This window comes from Hibiscus syriacus, unplaced genomic scaffold (genome assembly GCF_006381635.1).
Source record: "Hibiscus syriacus cultivar Baekdansim isolate YM2019G1 unplaced genomic scaffold, ASM638163v2 tig00009009_pilon, whole genome shotgun sequence".
In the NCBI taxonomy this organism is placed as follows: domain Eukaryota; kingdom Viridiplantae; phylum Streptophyta; class Magnoliopsida; order Malvales; family Malvaceae; genus Hibiscus; species Hibiscus syriacus.
Window position 1 is genome coordinate 731,845 of NW_024062181.1, and position 16,725 is coordinate 748,569.

General features: G+C 34.3%; 4 protein-coding genes across 5 annotated transcripts; all 4 read left to right on the forward strand.

Annotated features, from left to right (window-relative positions):
- The first annotated feature begins 17 nt into the window (after positions 1 to 17).
- On the forward strand, positions 18 to 3,478 carry LOC120202759 (casparian strip membrane protein 1-like). Its single transcript, XM_039203136.1, has 5 exons — positions 18 to 268; positions 2,187 to 2,256; positions 2,940 to 2,996; positions 3,235 to 3,302; positions 3,334 to 3,478. The coding sequence occupies exons 1-5, from the start codon at positions 18 to 20 to the stop codon at positions 3,476 to 3,478; spliced, it is 591 nt and encodes a 196-aa protein (XP_039059067.1).
- Positions 3,479 to 3,862: 384 nt separating this feature from the next.
- LOC120202878 (mRNA-decapping enzyme-like protein) lies at positions 3,863 to 7,109 on the forward strand. Its single transcript, XM_039203229.1, has 8 exons — positions 3,863 to 4,163; positions 4,284 to 4,324; positions 4,454 to 4,503; positions 4,591 to 4,735; positions 5,327 to 5,383; positions 6,049 to 6,172; positions 6,268 to 6,723; positions 6,899 to 7,109. Exons 1-8 carry the CDS (start codon positions 4,005 to 4,007, stop codon positions 6,953 to 6,955), a joined length of 1,089 nt encoding a protein of 362 aa, XP_039059160.1. The 5' UTR covers positions 3,863 to 4,004; the 3' UTR covers positions 6,956 to 7,109.
- Positions 7,110 to 7,750: 641 nt separating this feature from the next.
- LOC120202760 (secoisolariciresinol dehydrogenase-like) lies at positions 7,751 to 10,468 on the forward strand. The gene is made up of 2 exons (XM_039203137.1): positions 7,751 to 7,755; positions 9,668 to 10,468. The coding sequence occupies exons 1-2, from the start codon at positions 7,751 to 7,753 to the stop codon at positions 10,458 to 10,460; spliced, it is 798 nt and encodes a 265-aa protein (XP_039059068.1). The 3' UTR covers positions 10,461 to 10,468.
- Positions 10,469 to 12,715: 2,247 nt separating this feature from the next.
- Positions 12,716 to 13,537, forward strand: LOC120202714. Of its 2 annotated transcripts, none has more exons than XR_005523751.1 (2): positions 12,716 to 12,838; positions 13,150 to 13,537. XR_005523751.1 is itself a non-coding variant. In XM_039203104.1 (2 exons), the coding sequence occupies exons 1-2, from the start codon at positions 12,732 to 12,734 to the stop codon at positions 13,525 to 13,527; spliced, it is 453 nt and encodes a 150-aa protein (XP_039059035.1). In that variant the 5' UTR covers positions 12,716 to 12,731; the 3' UTR covers positions 13,528 to 13,537. The 2 variants fall into 2 exon arrangements, 1 of the variants encoding a protein (XP_039059035.1); XM_039203104.1 differs by having other exon boundaries at positions 13,182 to 13,537.
- Positions 13,538 to 16,725: the final 3,188 nt, after the last annotated feature.

Below are 16,725 nucleotides of genomic sequence, written 5' to 3' on the forward strand. Positions count from 1 at the left end.
GAAAAAAGTGTAGGAAAATGCGTAAGAGTGACGATAATGCAAGCCTCGATGTTGAGTCCAACGATGAACTGAAAGGCAAAACACCATTGATCGCCGTCGGGAAAGGAAAAAAGAGCGGACTGAAGAAAGTAACGGGAATTTTCGATTTCATCCCGAGACTCGCCGCCATAATTGCCGCTGCCACCATGGGGACCAGCAACGAAACGGCCCCGTTTTTATGTCGGTTTTTCCATGTCCAAGCTAGCTACGACGATCTTCCCACATTCCGGTTCGTCACTATAACACACATACAGGGTTGGTCCAATGAATTTTAATGCCTTGGGCGAGATAATAATTTTATGCACATAAATTTACAATAGGATTATTAAAAGTATTAGGTGAATCATTGGAATTTCCAATCAGATTATTAGAAGGTTTAACCGGTCTAACAATAAATCTATCTAAAGATCCATGTAAAGAATTAGCCATTTTTTGTTCTTGTTTTTTTCGTTTTCTATTTTGGGCACCCGATAGTTGTTTTCGAGGTAATATATTTAAAAGTAATCAATAAAACAAATATAGTAGCAAGTAAACAATAAAACAGATATATTAGTAGGGAAAGATACAACCTTACCGGTAACCGAATTTAATGTAGTTGACTTGTTCTTTCTCACAATCAATTGATCTGGAAAATTAATGATGAAATCAAAATAATTAGAAGCAATCACTCTAAAAAATGTCTCGATTTTTTTCTTCATCAAACTAAGTTTGCTACTACACAATCAAAATTCAAACAATGTTATTACTTAAGGGTCTGAATTAAAACGAAATGATATTATTGAAAGATCCAGTTATGAACTCTTAACATAGACCCTAAAATTATAGATAAAATTTAGAATCGGTAAAGATAATGACATCCCTATAATAGAAAATTTATATATGCAAAAGTACAAGGACCGAAAACAGAATTAAACCTTAGAGAAACAAAATATGCAAAAGAAATGAACATAAAGGGGGGAATTGACCATTGATAAAAGATAATAATAATTAAAGTTGTGAAAAGGATAAAATAAGAGGAGAAATGTGTGGTTTGTTAGGGGCAAGAATATCGTAAACCAAGGAAAATAGCCTGGAAATTGCAATGTTCAAAACACAAAATCAAAATGACCAATGAATCATGGAGATGAGTAGGTGTCTAATTCCATGCTACCATTGTCGTATTACCAGACAAAACGTGTCCCCTATTGCCATGTAAAGGTGAGTCACAGATTAATTTACACCCTAAACTCCACTCACGCAAAGAACCCTTAGCCGCTCGGCCCTCTCCCTTCTCTCCACTCACTTCGTCTTCCCCGATCGAAAGTCCTGAGGCCAGCCTCTCGAAAGAAATCCAAAGCTTCGGTCTTGGACTCCGATGACTCAAATAACCTCGGTAAACATCTAACCATATTTTACTTTTTTATTTTGATTCAAGAACAATAAAAAACAGAAAATGGTTGCATGGTATTGTTTAAGGAAAATCTATACCTCTGTAAATAATAAAACCTACTTACAAGTGTTTCGAATAGGATGAGGATTTTTAATCGAATGGTTGCCTTTGCTCACTCCATTTTCGTGTATTTCGCTTGCTAATGATCCTTTTCTTGAATGATTTTTTTCAAATCCTCTTTCTTCCCCTTTTTTGTGCTCGAAATGGTTCTCTTTTTCTATTTTTTCCATCGAATCCTGCTTGTCCTCTTGTTGATTTTTCTTCGTTTTTTGGTGAAGAAAAATCCCGAAAATTTAAGGATTTAGGTTGCTTTTTCTTCTTTGACTTTGTGGATGATTTAGTAGATATTGAATTTTGATTATTTGGGTTACTGCTTGTAGATTTGGTGATTACGACAAGGATGGCTTGAGTTGGTGTGCGGCACTGGCAGCTTGCTTCATTGGATTTTGGGCTAATTTTTTGGGTCAAATATATATATATATATATATTGTATATATGTGCTTATAAACTGATGTCCCTCAAATATATGTTGCCCGATCAAGGCACATCTGACACATGTATTGGGTAGGCCCTGCACACATATAAATGGATAGATATAATAGATATATTCTAACAATATCAAAAGCTCAAATAAATCGTTATTTTGCAATTTCGATTTTTTCTATCACCGGTTGGTCGTCGACATTAACCTCTTGATCCACAAATAATTTGCTTGCAGATTCCTCGTCATTGCAATAGCAATATTATCATGCTATCTCGTCCTTTCCCTTCGATTCTCCGTTGTCACCATGACTTGTACTAATATAGTTATTATGAGAATCAGGATTTTAAATAGCGTTTGCGGTTACGTTTTCGGTTGCGTTTATCACAGTTGCGGACATAACGGATGTCATTGCAAGTATCGCATTCATGAATTTTTTTAAATGTCGCACAACTTATCCTAAAAAGATTAAATTAAATATAATTAAAATAAAACTGTAAAATTTAAATTGCATAATTTTATATTACTGAAATTAAGACTAAATTAAATAAAAATTAAAGTTTACATTTTAAACTAGGGATTAAATTATAAATTCTAAAAGAAGGAGGGATCTCAAATTAATATATCCTTTAAAATTATATTTTAAAAATTATTAAAAAAGGAAGAAATAAATCACCCCTCCCTCGACCTTTTTTCCTCCCTTTCTTTGACCTTTCTGGTTCTGGCCTTTTGCCTCCCCCTTCCTCATTCTCCCCATTATTGTCTGAAACAAAAAAAAAATTGCGCCACCAATGTTTGTGCAGTGAATGTTGATTTTTGTTTTTGTCTTGGAATCACGGTTGTTGTGTCCTGTTATCGGCGCAAGCATCCGTTTCCCGTTAAATTGCGGACGCAATCGATCGAGATTGGTGTGAATCTGTGACCCACCGCAAAAACCATGAAAACCAGTTTCGGATGATGGCGCGACTGCAATATCACAGCCGTTATCACATTTTCGAAACTCTATTTGATGCCCTACCGAGAATCATCTTATTTATTTTGGATATAGTAAATATTCCAACACTTGGTTTAATTATTATAGATCAATAAAGTAACTAAAACAAGATACAAAAATACAACACAAACATGATATATATATTTAGGAGATAAGATATAGTGATAAAGTTTCATTTATGTCACTATTTATATTTTGTGATGAAAGATCTAAGACCACAACAACAATAATGACGATACATCTTTATTACTTTTATCGTGTATTACCTACATTTTTTTATTGTAAAGGCAGGCGGTATCGTCTCTGGGCACAACGTCCGCAGCGATGGCTGCAGCCATAGTTTACTTGACTCACAGCGGTTGCAGCCATAGTTTACTTGACTCACAGCGACAACCCTGACACAAACTGGTTATCCATTTGCCAACAATTTGGAGATTTTTGCCGGAAAGTGAGCGGAGCCGTCGTGGCATCATTCGTGTATTATTATCCCATTTATCTATCAAAATGTCTAACTATTAGTAAATGTTCTATCTAAACTAGCATTTAGTGTATTATTATTATTATTATTGAGTTAACATTATTAGTAAATGTCAAATTAATTATAAGAAAGTTACATGTATTATAATGATAATAGTTCAAGTACCATATTGGTATTTTATCGAAGTATAGACACCCATCGACGTTTTAAAGGTACATGTACCATATTAGATATTTGATCAAATTACATGTAGTAAATGTGACATTATCCCTAGATTAATTTAAAAGGGTTTATATTAGACATACTAATAATGTATAATTTTATATACTATGAATGAATGAATAAGATATTAATATATCATTAATATTTCTTTTACGTGAATTTATTATATATTCCCCAAAATTCAGGAGGTTATTTTGGTCATTTGTGAAATCAGTAAAGTAAACATCTAACTGCCGAATATTTAGAGAAATTGATCGGCGATTGTAATGTTAAATCCCCAAAACGAACGGTGAAGCTTCCCGGGAAAACGTTAAGAAAATTGGGATTTAGGGTTTAGAGATTCGGTTACTAGGATCGTAAAATGTCTCAGACTGGGAAATTGATGCCGAATCTCGATCAACAGAGCACGAAGATGCTCAATCTCACTGTTCTCCAAAGAATTGATGCTTTCATAGAGGAGATCCTGATCACTGCTGCTCACGTCACCTTCTACGAATTCAACATCGACAGCAGTCAATGGGTTCTCTTTCTCGCAAATCTGTTCATAAGTTTTTTGGATCTATTTTTTTTTGTTCTTGATTTGGTTTAAAGTTTAGATCGTTAAAGTATTTTAAGTTTGATTTTTTTTAATTTTTTTTAGAGTCGAAAAGATGTTGAAGGATCTCTCTTTGTTGTTAAGAGGTAAAATAAGTTAATGTTTTTGGGCCTTTTATTTCTAGCATTAACGTTTTTAGAAGTTAGAAGCAAGTAGTTAACTTAGGGAAATGATTTAGCTCATTGAAATGATTGATGATTTCCCTTGGTTTTAAGGAGTACTCAACCTCGGTTCCAGTTCATTGTAATGAATCGGCGAAACACAGGTAGAAATTCTTAATTTTAATGAAAAAGTACATACCTTTTCCTACAGTTTTGCCTGATTTGGTATGAAAGTTGTTTTTAACGAACAGATAATTTAGTGGAGAATTTATTGGGAGATTTTGAGTACGAGGTTCAAGGTCCATACTTGCTGTATCGAAATGCTGCACAAGAAGTTAATGGCATTTGGTTCTATAATCCTCGTGAATGTGAGAAAGTTGCAAGCCTCTTTAGTAGGTATAGCATCTTGTTTTTGTCCATTTATCTAACTTCCAATTATCAACTTTGAAGTTTGAACATGAACATGGTCATCCCAAGTGAAGTCAAATATGGAGGTTTAGATCTTTTATACCTTCTGTTGTACTTATTTCACACAGTTGTTTTTCCCCAAGAGAAAGGGTTCAGTGGTTGAAAGCCTTCCTTTGAGATGTAGTTTCGATTTAACTACAATCTTATGGTTATTGAACTTTTAAGTATTCGTAAATGTGCCAACAAGATTCTAGATAAGTGGGATCAATGCACTTTAATCTGTCTAACAGAGAATGTGTGTTTTTAGCTCTACAACTACAACTATCAAGCGGTAAACTTTTGAATGATATGCAATATGGTATGTTGAATGTGACTTAACAATTGACCACAATATATGAAACAAAATTTTCCTTGCATTATAGCTACCTTTAAACTTCTGTAGTTTAAGAAAACCATAAAAGCACTCAATAAGATATATACGAGTGTGTTTTTTGAGATATTTTTTCGATAAGATAAGCTCTTGGTCTGTTTCTTTTGATGATTTTAAATACTAACATTTTATTTGTTTCTTCTTCACAGAATACTTAATGCATACTCAAAAGTTCCTACAAAGCCAAAAGCATCTTCAAGTGCAAGGTAATTAGTTTGATGATGCATCTATAACAAAGCCTTAGGACGTATTAACTGTTAAATTTTCCCATACAGACTGCAGGATGTTTCTAGTTGTTTAGCCAGTCATACTTAATGCTTTTGGTAGTTACATTATGCCATTTTGAACAAAACAATATCTTGCCAATTTGTCTGTGATGTGTGTGTAAAGGGTCCTTTTGGTGCGAGTGAGGCAACATTGCAAACAAGTGAAGGGTTTAGGCAAAGGGGGATGAGAGTTGGACTAGAGTTGATTGTGGGGTGCCATATCTTGTGGCAGTTCAAGAAAATAGGTGAAAGTGAAGGGAAAATGTAGGAACTGTAAAATTGGAACTGGTAATATATGCTGGGAGTAGATGAGTGAGGCAGGAGCTTTATGTGCAAAATTTATTCTTTAAAGAATTTGCTAAACTCCTTTATAATAGGTTATAAAGTTCATCTAATTCAATAGAACACTTTCAAGACCTATTATGAGTCATACTGGTAAATTTGTAATAATGATTGTCATGGAATTTGATGATTTTGATATTGATTCTTGGAAGTCCACCATCCTTGTACTAGACTATCTTGCTCCACCTGGTAGTATCTACTGCCTTAATTTCTTTGTCTTCCTATTGTGTTCAAGTGTCCTAAGCATTTTTTTTATTGTGTAGTGAATTTGAAGAACTAGAAGCAGTTCCTAGCATGTCTGTAATCGAAGGCCCGTTGGAGCCACCGGCAACTACCTCTCCTGCTATTGATGCCCCTCAAGATTCATCATTTGTTAACTTCTTTAGTGTATGATGACTGTGACACTTACATTTTTTTTATTTTCAGGGCCTGATATTTATCCGGTGTCTGATCTCAAGGTTTTTTGGTTTTACTATTTTCAGGCTGCTATGAATCTCGGAAGTAATGCTCCAAATAGTACAATACCAGCACAGCCTTACCATTCTATCTCGACCACCCCTCTTTCTTCTCATGCACCATCTGCCATATCGACTCTTACACTTGCTCCATCAATGTCATCCCCTCCTCTTTCTGCTCAACCTTCGCTTGATTCAGTAGGTAGTGGTAACCGAGTGGCTAATCTTGTAAAGCCTTCTTCATTTTTTGTACCCCCTTCCTCCTCCTCATTGATGATGCCACCTCCCTCTTCATCAAATCCAACCATTTCTACTCTTCATCCACCCGTCATTCCACAACGTCCTTATGGCACTCCAATGCTTCAACCCTTTCCACCACCTACTCCACCTGCATCTCTCACTCCTGGTGCACTGCCTACTTTGCACAATGGATCTCTGATTAGCAGGGATAAAGTCCGTGATGCACTACTAATGCTTGTTCAGGTATGTATATATTTTCATCTATTTTTCACTTGGAATGTTAATTTATATCAGCTGTTTTTGGCCAAAAGATTATTATAGAGGACCTATCAATGATGCACATTTTGCAATCCCTGCTCATGGTGAAGGCTTCTGATTTGTTTCTAATTATTGACTCTTTGTTTTATTCTTCTGCTAGGACGATCAATTCATTGACATGTTCTATCAGGCATTGCAGAAGGTGCATCACATGTGAGCACCTTTGAGTGGATCCTCAAGAAACTTCATTTTTATGTTCAAACGTGCACCTCATTCTTTTTATTTTCTTTGATTTTCTATCTAAACTTTGACACTTGGTTTGATCTACACACCAATTGTTTACGGAGGACAAGGTGTTGATGCATAAAAAATGAATGTTAATCATGTTTGCCGACACGGTAAAAAAGACTGCTCACAGGCATCGACAGACCTAATTTATAGTATCGAGAGAAGAAAGAGTAAGAATTGGAGTCTCTTAAACCGGAGCTTTCTCCTCCTATCACCATTCTGTCTGCACCTTCAGGAGGGAGAGATGCGTTGTCATTGGTATTTGGAGTTTGTTTTTTTCTTCCCACTTCCTGAGATGTGCATCATATTAGGGCGGCCGATTCGCAGCCACAGGAGTATGTGATAAGGGGTTGATCAAATCAGTTACAGAGGACCTAATTCCTAATTCACCATAGTACAAGTTGGAGGTGCAATGGACATTGAAACAGAGTTTTGAGGGTCAATTTGGTTGCAACGGACATCGGAAACTTATGGGTTGGTTTTAACATCTTTATATCTTTTCATGTGGACTGTAAATTGTATGAATATATTTAACTTTTTTTTTTCTTTTTTATTCTCTCTTTAAATGCATAATTTGCATGATGTAAGCTCCTTAGACGTGTAGGATTATTCTACCATTTGTAAACTATGCTATGCTTTGCTGCAATAACTTTGTCAATCAGTCACTTGAGGAATGTAGCCTTTGTTAAATTACTATACGAAAAAAATTAGCTGATCCTGTGTAATGGGGTAAGAGGGAGGTATGATAGTAGGCTGTCTCTAACGTCAGGTTGAGAGCAGTTTCTGTGGGAGACATCCGGCAGTCAGAATTATGAATTGTCCACCGTGAGACTCGATCTCACGACCACAAGGTTAAGAGCCTTGCGTTCTATCAACTGAGCTGCTCGAGACATATTAAATTCATAAATTATCAAAATCACTAAATCTTGATTTTTATTTTGCAAATAAAGCAAAAATCCAGAAATTTTAAACCCTGAAAAGGCGTCCTATTATCCTTACTCTTTTGGGCGTTCTTTCTTCTGGGGCGGCGACTACTCGTCGAGCATCTTTCGAAGTCGGTCTTTGACGAATTGGCTACTGGCTTTGGCGCGTTCTTGTTGAGGACAGATATTGACAAAAGAGAGGTAAGCTCCGGCGGCTATAAAAGAAGCTCCGGTGAAGCAGAAACCGATTGTTAAAGCTATTTGCTTCGACGTCGGCGGATATGACCAAAGCACCATTTTTTTCGGCTTGGCTTTGTGTTTTTGACTCTTCTATTCACGTTTAATTTACTATTGAGCCAATGAAGTAGTGCCACGCTTTGTTTTTTTTCATGTCATCAAATAATTTTAGTTTAATAGACAAATTGACCCCTAAATATACCCTAATTTTCATATAGTTCTATAAGTGCAAGTGTATTTAGGTTATTAAATTTAAGAGAATAGTTTATCTTGTAAAAAACTTCATATGGTAATTTTTCCGATTATCTTTAACAAAGACAATAATTTTCATTTAATTAAAAGTTTTGGTAAATTACACAAATGGTGTCCTAATTATAGAGTGTTACTTTGTTGAATCTATTGACTATTAAAAGTTATAAAACGGTCCTCATACTATATGGTTTTGTTTTGTTGAGTCCCTCGACTATTAGACTATTAAAAGTTACAAAATGATCACCCGACTATTCATATATTTTAAACTCGTCCTTTTTTCGTAAAAAGTTTATAGTCTTTTGAGATGGACGTTAACATGTTGCCTGAGATATGATAGTCGTTGGAGATTATAAGATAAGATTTTAGCATATTTCAGTCAGTTGGTTAACATTCAGCTTAGACTGTCGTCAATTTTTTAACATAAAAAGACAGTTTGGAACATACGAATAGTGGGATGACCATTTTGTAACTTTTAATAATTGGAGACTCAACAAAACAACGTACTATAGTCATAGAATCATTTTGTATCTTTTAATAATCGAGAGACTCAATAAAGCAATGCCCTATAGTTCGGGAACCATTTGTGTACTTTACACAAAAGTATCTAGAAAAAATTCAAGAATTCAATTGTAACCAATTTTCCAAGAAAAAAATTCAAATTTATGGTGTTTAATGGACAAAAAAAGTTCTTATTTATGTCTATCCTAGTTTCATTCTTCTTAAATTTTGATATTTTACAATTTTGTCTTATTATATAATATTTTAGGGTCTCATTTTAAAAAAATAGCACAGAGCCTATGTATCTTTTGGGACGGGCCTGGTTTTCACGTATTTTTTTAATTAAGTGGTGATTATAAGATAATATTTATTCGGAATTTTTTTTAACCGTTGACAACGCACACACATTGCAAACGTAGCTACTCAAACCTAAAATCTCTAGAGATAACAACATTACTTTGAATCAATGAGATCACTTGATGAATTCAATACAGTGTGAATCATTTCGTAAGACCATCAATATAACATTCAAACTAATAGTTGTTGGTGTAATGCATGCGTTCATATTAAGTCTAGTTATACAAGTCGGTATCTTTCTAAGAATTGTTATTTGATATATTATCAGTAGAAAAAATAATTTTACAAAACAGTGTTAAGATGATGTAAAATAACATGTTCTTATCTCGACTGTAACACTCGATTCCGAGAAATTAATTTAACCTTTGTTATAGGCTAGAAGGTAAAGTGGCATTAATAACAGGTGGAGCCAGTGGCATTGGCGGGAGCACAGCTCGACTTTTTGTTCAACACGGAGCCAAAGTTGTGATTGCAGACGTTCAAGATGATCACGGAAGCTCAATTAGTGAACAACTTGGCGGCCATGAAACCATCTCCTATGTTCACTGTGATGTTACATGCGATTCCGATGTTCGAAACGCCGTCGATTTAGCTGTTTCAGAGTACGGGAAGCTCGACATCATGTTCAACAATGCCGGGGTAGGCGGTTTGGAGACCAGTATTCTTGATTCAAGCAAAGAAAAATTCAAGAACGTTATGGGTATCAATTTGTACGGTGGATTCTTAGGCGCTAAACATGCCGCCAGGGTCATGATCCCGGCGAAGAAAGGCTGCATTCTCTTCACCGCTAGAGTGTTGTCGGTGTTGGGCGGTTTCTCCGAGCATGCGTACGTGGCGTCGAAGCATGCGGTGGTGGGGTTGGCTAAGAGTTTGTGTGTGGAGATGGCGCAGTATGGGATAAGGGTTAATTGCATTTCACCGTATGCAGTCGCAACACCGTTGTTGACGAACGGGACCGGGATAGAGAAAGAAGAGCTCGAAAGCTTGGTTTCGGAGGCCGGTAACTTGAAAGGGAAGATTTTGGAGGTGGAAGACGTGGCGGCAGCGGCATTGTATTTAGCCGGTGACGAGTCCAAGTATTTGAGCGGCGTCAATTTGATGGTGGATGGAGGGTATAGCATCACTAACCCTTCGTTGCCAATGGCAGCCAAAAGCTTTATGTCTTAATTTCTGGTTTGATTAGAATTTGACAAATCCCGTAAACGTCTGTATTTTTTATTGATGATTTAATTTTATATTCTAAAAATTTAATATAATTTCTTTAAAATTCATACTTCAATATAAAATTTTGTATCCGTTCTTTGATAGCAAAACTATTATGTCCAAATGGAATCCCCGAACTTGAGAAAATTGCTTTACCTCCCCAAGAAATTGAACTTAAAAATAAGTATCGATAATTTTAGGATAGGTTACTCGTTTAGATTAGACTTCGACAATATTCGATCGAATTGAAGAAAAAAATAGTTGCTTTAATCAAATAATGGACTTGTGGCCTTGTTGGAAAACCCGGATGTTCCTAGCGAAACAAGTAAAGCAAGGAAATGAAAAGCATGGGCTTACATTATGTCCTAAACCATTGAAGCATAGAAATTGGAGGACTGAATTTAATTATCCGGAAAAAGTTTTCCCAAAATCTAATACAGAAACTTTGGTCCATTTCCTTTGAAATTTTGGTGTTTTTTACCACTATGCATTTATGTCGGTATGTGTCTGTCTGTCTAGACAATCGTAATTTAGCGATAAATATATTAAGATTCGAAATTTAAATTTATTTAAACCTATTGGAATTAGGGGTGTAAACGAGATGAGTTGAGCTCGAATTGACTAGAAAACTCTGAAATTGAGTTTGATTCGACTCGAAAATTTCCGAGTTTAAAATTTTCAAGCTCAACTCGAACTCGAAATCCTAAACTGAAGCTCGTGAGCAGCTCGAAAAGGCTCGAAATGAAAAAAAAAAAGTTAAACTTAACTCGTTGAAGCCTCAAACTCGAACATGAACCTTAAATACATGAAAATCTTACTATATTAAAAAAACAGTACATAAATATTAATATTATTAATAATTTATTTTAAAAAATAAAATCATAATATATTAAATTTTCGAGCTGTTCACGAGCTTTTCAAGTCGAATATCAAGTAGCTCGTTTCGGCTCGTTAAGAATTCGAGTCGACTCTATTCAATCCGAGTATTTATCGAGTTGATCTCGAATAGCTCGTGATCTGTCTCTCATCTACCGCTCTAATTGGAATACACTCCAAAGGCTTAAATGGGACAGGCGGGGGCTTGGTCCCCAAATTGGGAAATTTTCCAATTTAAGTGAATTTCAAAGTTTCAAGTTAAATGTATTAGTAAATTATATTTTGGCCATTAAATAATATTAGAATTTCAATGTAATCCCTTTAACATTATAAAATTATAAGATAATACAATGATAAAATTATATTTGGACTCTCCAAAATTTTATATTCAATTTCGAGCCTCTATTCATCATACATCATCGTTTTTTCTCTCGACTTGTTTATTCATCAAACAGGTGTAGATTGCATAAAAGCTATTAGGTTGCTTTTGGTTCACGGAATGTAAGATTACCAGTGAGAATAAAATATTACCAGGGAATAGGATTACTGAGAATGTTGTATTTTGTGTTTGGTTGGTTTAGCAGGAATGTAAGATTATCGTGTTTGGTTAAAGGAATAAAAGATTATTGGAATGTATATTTGACCAAATTGTCCTTATATATATTTGTATATATTTACAAATTGTAAAATATTTATATATTTCTTTGAAAAAATTAAATTCAATATTTATATATATTTTTTACAAAATTAAAAATATACAAAAGGTTTAATGAAAGGGTAAAAAAAATTTTAACCCCTGAACTTCATATACTATTTTAATTATAGACTTTTTTTTGTAAATCTAAAATAGTTTAAGGATAAATATGTAATTTAACCTTTGTAGAATTTTTATTATTCAATGACAGAAGAATGATATTTTTGAAAAAAAATAAAAAATTAAGGGTATTTTAGTCCAAAACGCCGGTAATGTTACAATACCTAAGGGAAGGGAGATAATGAAATTCCCGGTAATATACCCAAAAAAATCTACTATTAGTAATAAAACATTACCGGGAATGAGATTCCCGGCCAACCAAACATGCCCACAATCCTTGAACCAAAAACCCCTTAGGGTTTCAAATTATATATCTTTACATGGTGTAGATTGCATTACACTCCCCCAAAAGATCCAAATCACTGTAAGAGAAAGCAATGAATGAAACCTTTCCTTCTTCATGATACAAAATAGTTACTGCCCATTCACCATTTCCAGCATATTTCTTAAGGGTTTTTTTATCAAGCAATTATTAATACATATTTATTTTTGCAGTCTTCAAATTCAACCAATCTTTCATCTCCATTTAATTAACAAGGCTTTTAATGGGAACCCATCTCTCCCCCTTTATAAATTTTGCCTTTCTTCTTCCTCAAACACCCCACTTTGATTTGAAGCTCTTCATTGTCTCAGCCTTTCCTTCACCTTCAAGGTACCTTAATTACATTCAATCTTTGTTTCTTTGGGTGCAATTGAATCGTTTTATATGTTGAAATAACTTGTTTTTCTGGGGTTTTTTTCTGGGTTTTCTTGCATGTTTCGTTTTCGTACGTAAAACTAGAGAAAACTAGCCAAAAATATTGTCCCAAGCTTGTTTCTTTTTTGTCACTATCTACATATACATATATTTATATACGTATGTATGTATATACATGTTAAAATAACTTTATTTTTCTGGGTTTTTTACATGTTTCATTTCATGTTTGATTTTATACATAAAACTAGTTTATATATATATTTCAGGTTTGATTCTCTATACATACCTAAACCTAGAGGGGGGAAATGAGTCATGGAAATGGACCGAGGCTTGAGTTGAAGTTGAACCTATCACCACCAAGGGATAACCCAGGAGGTGAATCACCAACCGCGGCAACGTCTCCTCCGAGTTCATGCGTGTCATCGGAGATGAACCAGCTGTTGGAAGTCGACTCTAGCAGTACTAGTCTCGATGCGGTGGCTGTAGAGACGGAGACGATGTTGCTCGTTGGATGCCCTAGGTGCCTTATGTACGTGATGCTGTCCGGAAATGACCCTAAATGCCCCAAATGCAAGAGCACCGTTTTGCTCGATTTCCTCCATGATATTACAACAACAATCATCGATAAAACCAGAAAAAGTTAAGACATTAGATCTATATATATATATATATATATATATATATATATATATATATAATATAGTATTTGAACTAGCTTTAAGAGATCCAATTGCTCAAACTTTCTAATGAGAATACATATGTACACACACACATATGTATGTATGTATTTCTCAGTAAAATTTGTATGTTATTTCAATTCTACTTCTTGTTTGGTTTCTCGGAAATTGGAACATCGCTTGCTGATGGGGAGACAACGATCCAATGCTCAGTTGAACTGATAGACAAAAGAATGATTCACTGTGGTTTTGTTTAGTTTTGGTCTGAAAATACAATACATAATACCGATATAATACGATACAAATACGATAGTTTTTTAAAAAATTATTGCATAATAATGTATAATAAAAGATTAAAACTAATACTATATTAAATGAATCTTAATTCGATTAATAAGATTAATATCGTGTCCGACATTTGGACACTCTCCTGGAAGTGTCCGTGCTTGATGGAATGATGATGGCTCTTGGACCACCATGATACGATTGGTGTTCCCTGAGTCAGTTCTCAGCTAGTTTTTTGTTGCAATCTGATAAGAGAAAACTATTAATAAGGTCCCTAAACTGTGGTAAAATCTATAATTTAATCTATTTACTTTAGTTTTAATATAATTTGATTCTATGCTTTTAAATGTAATTAGTAGGTCTAAATTGATAACAATATTAATAATTATCCTTATATTCATTTAATAGATATATGAATTTCGAGGGGGAAATCGAAATTCTGAATCAATTGGTTATTTCCTATCGTGACATACTCGTTGGAGATAATTTCAAACAAGTTTAACTCTTTTTCTTTCATTCTCAAATTAGGACCACTTTGTACCAAATACAAATGTTAATTTGTCCTACACAAAGGAGTCTTAAAGTACATTTTTGGATAGTACAAGACCACTTTGTATCAAATAAAAAGTTTAACTTGACCGACACAAAGGAGTCCTGAAAAACATTCTTGGAGTACTTTGCTCAAACTTAAAACTAGAGATAGTACATTAAAGAAAAAATATGAAAGAAGAAAAGGGTAATTATGTAAACAAAGAAAGTTGGGTGGTTTGAGTATTTAAAGAAAATATAAGTAAATATTAGATTAGTGGGATGAGACACTAGATCCCTTGAGTAATGTCAAATGTTTGAATATTGTCGTTTGCGAATGGAGCAAATCGGGTTGGGAGGGTCGTCCTTGCCTCTGCAGTATCCGATCCGGATTAGTCGATCAATAGATAGAAAATCGAAGGTTATATAAAAAAAGACTATTAAAAATACCAACTATTTAGAGATGGATTGAGAGGGAACGACTGGGGTAAATATTCCTTAAAATTTTTAAATTTTCATATATTTTAGATATTTTTTATATTTTGTATTGATAATATGTTTTTACCCGCCTAAAATTTTATAAGTTTGTATCCCGTTAAAATTTTAAAAGTAGATCCCTAACATAAAATTCTACGTCTGTCCATGCAGTTGTTTATTGGCCAAATGAAATGAAACGTTAAATCTCTTAAATAAAGTTAAGAGTTCGAATCTTGATGTTGTAACCATAAAAATTAGATTTTTTTTAACTATTTGACAATTAAAACTTAAACACCCATATAGTCTTTGGTGCTCGAACCTAGAATCTCTAAAAATAACAACCATCTTTTTAACCGCTGAAATAATTTCATTCGTGTAATATAAAAATTAAATTAAAAAAATCCTCCTACCATAAGTTTTATAATATATAACCATTGAACACAAATAAATGCAAGAGTAATTGTGGCAGTTGAGAATAATGAGGGATACTAACACATGATGATAAATACAAATTTAATTCCTCAGTATTTTCATTATTTATTTATTTATTTATTTATTTTTCTTCACTTTCACTCTTTTTATCAATCACTAAATGCCACCTTTTTGCTGACAACTGTCTATTTTGGGTAATTTTAAATACGACATTAATGTTAATAAATTGTAAAATAAATATAATATAATAAATGTTTGATTGATAAATCGATACGTAAATTATATCATTTTCCCATCTAATTATTTAATTTATTTATAAAAATGGCATGGTGAGTTCCCTCGAGAAAAAAAAAAAGAACTTTCAAACAATTGTGAATTGTTATACGTGTCATTCAATTATTAAGTCATTTCGTATTTTCAAAAGAGATAATACCACATTTGGTACATATACTTTGACAATGTTTAATGTGGTACGTGTATTTTTTAAAATGGCCAATGTAGTATATGTATTTTAAAAATGTATCATGTGACGCGTGTATTTTTATAAAATACAAATAGGGTCAACCACAATGTTCATTTTTAAAAGCTTGTCCTTAGTATGCAGACGATCCAAAATAGACACCCATGCAATGGTAGCATGCTTTAGAGTGTGCATAGGAAACCAAATAAGCCTCTGCCAAGGGACACCTCCCCATATCCAAGTTGTATTAACCATTTGACCACTCGAAACTGAAGTATGGACACCAGTAGCCTCATTTCTAAGTTTGAACATCTTCTTCAAAGTCCAGCTCACATCAGCTTTACACCTAGCAACCCAAAAATCAGTACCCTTAAGACGTAGGAACGAACCCAAGCCACCCAGAGGGACCCCTCCCCAGCAAGCAGAGCCCTCATAAGTTGCATCACACAAGCTTTGTTCCAGCAACAAATGTCTTTTAAACCTAAACCCCCTTCAGCTCGCAAAGAACACACAGTGCGCCAATTAACCTTTGCACCCATAACACTAACATCTCTACCTTTCCATAAGAAACACATGCATAATTGGTTAACTTTATTAATCACAGCCATGGACAAAATCAACTGCCCGCACCAAAAATTAGTAATGCCCGTCAACAAAGACCGGATAAGTTGCAATCTTCCATCATAACTTAGCATCCTACTGAACCATTGCCCAAGCTTAAGCATGATCTTCTCCAGCAAGGGCAAACAATCCTTCTCAATGAGCTTACGAGTCACAAGAAGGACCCCAAGATACCTGATTGGTAGACATCCTAACTTGAAACCTGAAGCATTAAGAATAATACAGATATTCAGGAACTCCGAGGATAGGCCTGTAAACGAACTGAATGTTCAACGAACCGTTCATGAACCGTTCGGCGGGAATTTCATTTATGTTCGGTTATTTATTAAACGGACGAATATGAACAAGATTTTGTGTTCGTT

Coding starts and splice junctions, on each gene's coding strand:
- LOC120202878 (XM_039203229.1), top strand. CDS start 4,005: ATGTCTCAGACTGGGAAATTGATGCCGAATCTCGATCAACAGAGCACG. Junction 4,504..4,590: donor AATGAATCGGCGAAACACAG/GTAGAAATTCTT, acceptor TTTAACGAACAG/ATAATTTAGTGGAGAATTTA. Junction 4,736..5,326: donor GTTGCAAGCCTCTTTAGTAG/GTATAGCATCTT, acceptor TCTTCTTCACAG/AATACTTAATGCATACTCAA.
- LOC120202714 (XM_039203104.1), top strand. CDS start 12,732: ATGGGAACCCATCTCTCCCCCTTTATAAATTTTGCCTTTCTTCTTCCT. Junction 12,839..13,181: donor GCCTTTCCTTCACCTTCAAG/GTACCTTAATTA, acceptor CTAAACCTAGAG/GGGGGAAATGAGTCATGGAA.
- LOC120202759 (XM_039203136.1), top strand. CDS start 18: ATGCGTAAGAGTGACGATAATGCAAGCCTCGATGTTGAGTCCAACGAT. Junction 269..2,186: donor GACGATCTTCCCACATTCCG/GTTCGTCACTAT, acceptor ATTTGCTTGCAG/ATTCCTCGTCATTGCAATAG. Junction 2,997..3,234: donor TCTTATTTATTTTGGATATA/GTAAATATTCCA, acceptor TTGTAAAGGCAG/GCGGTATCGTCTCTGGGCAC.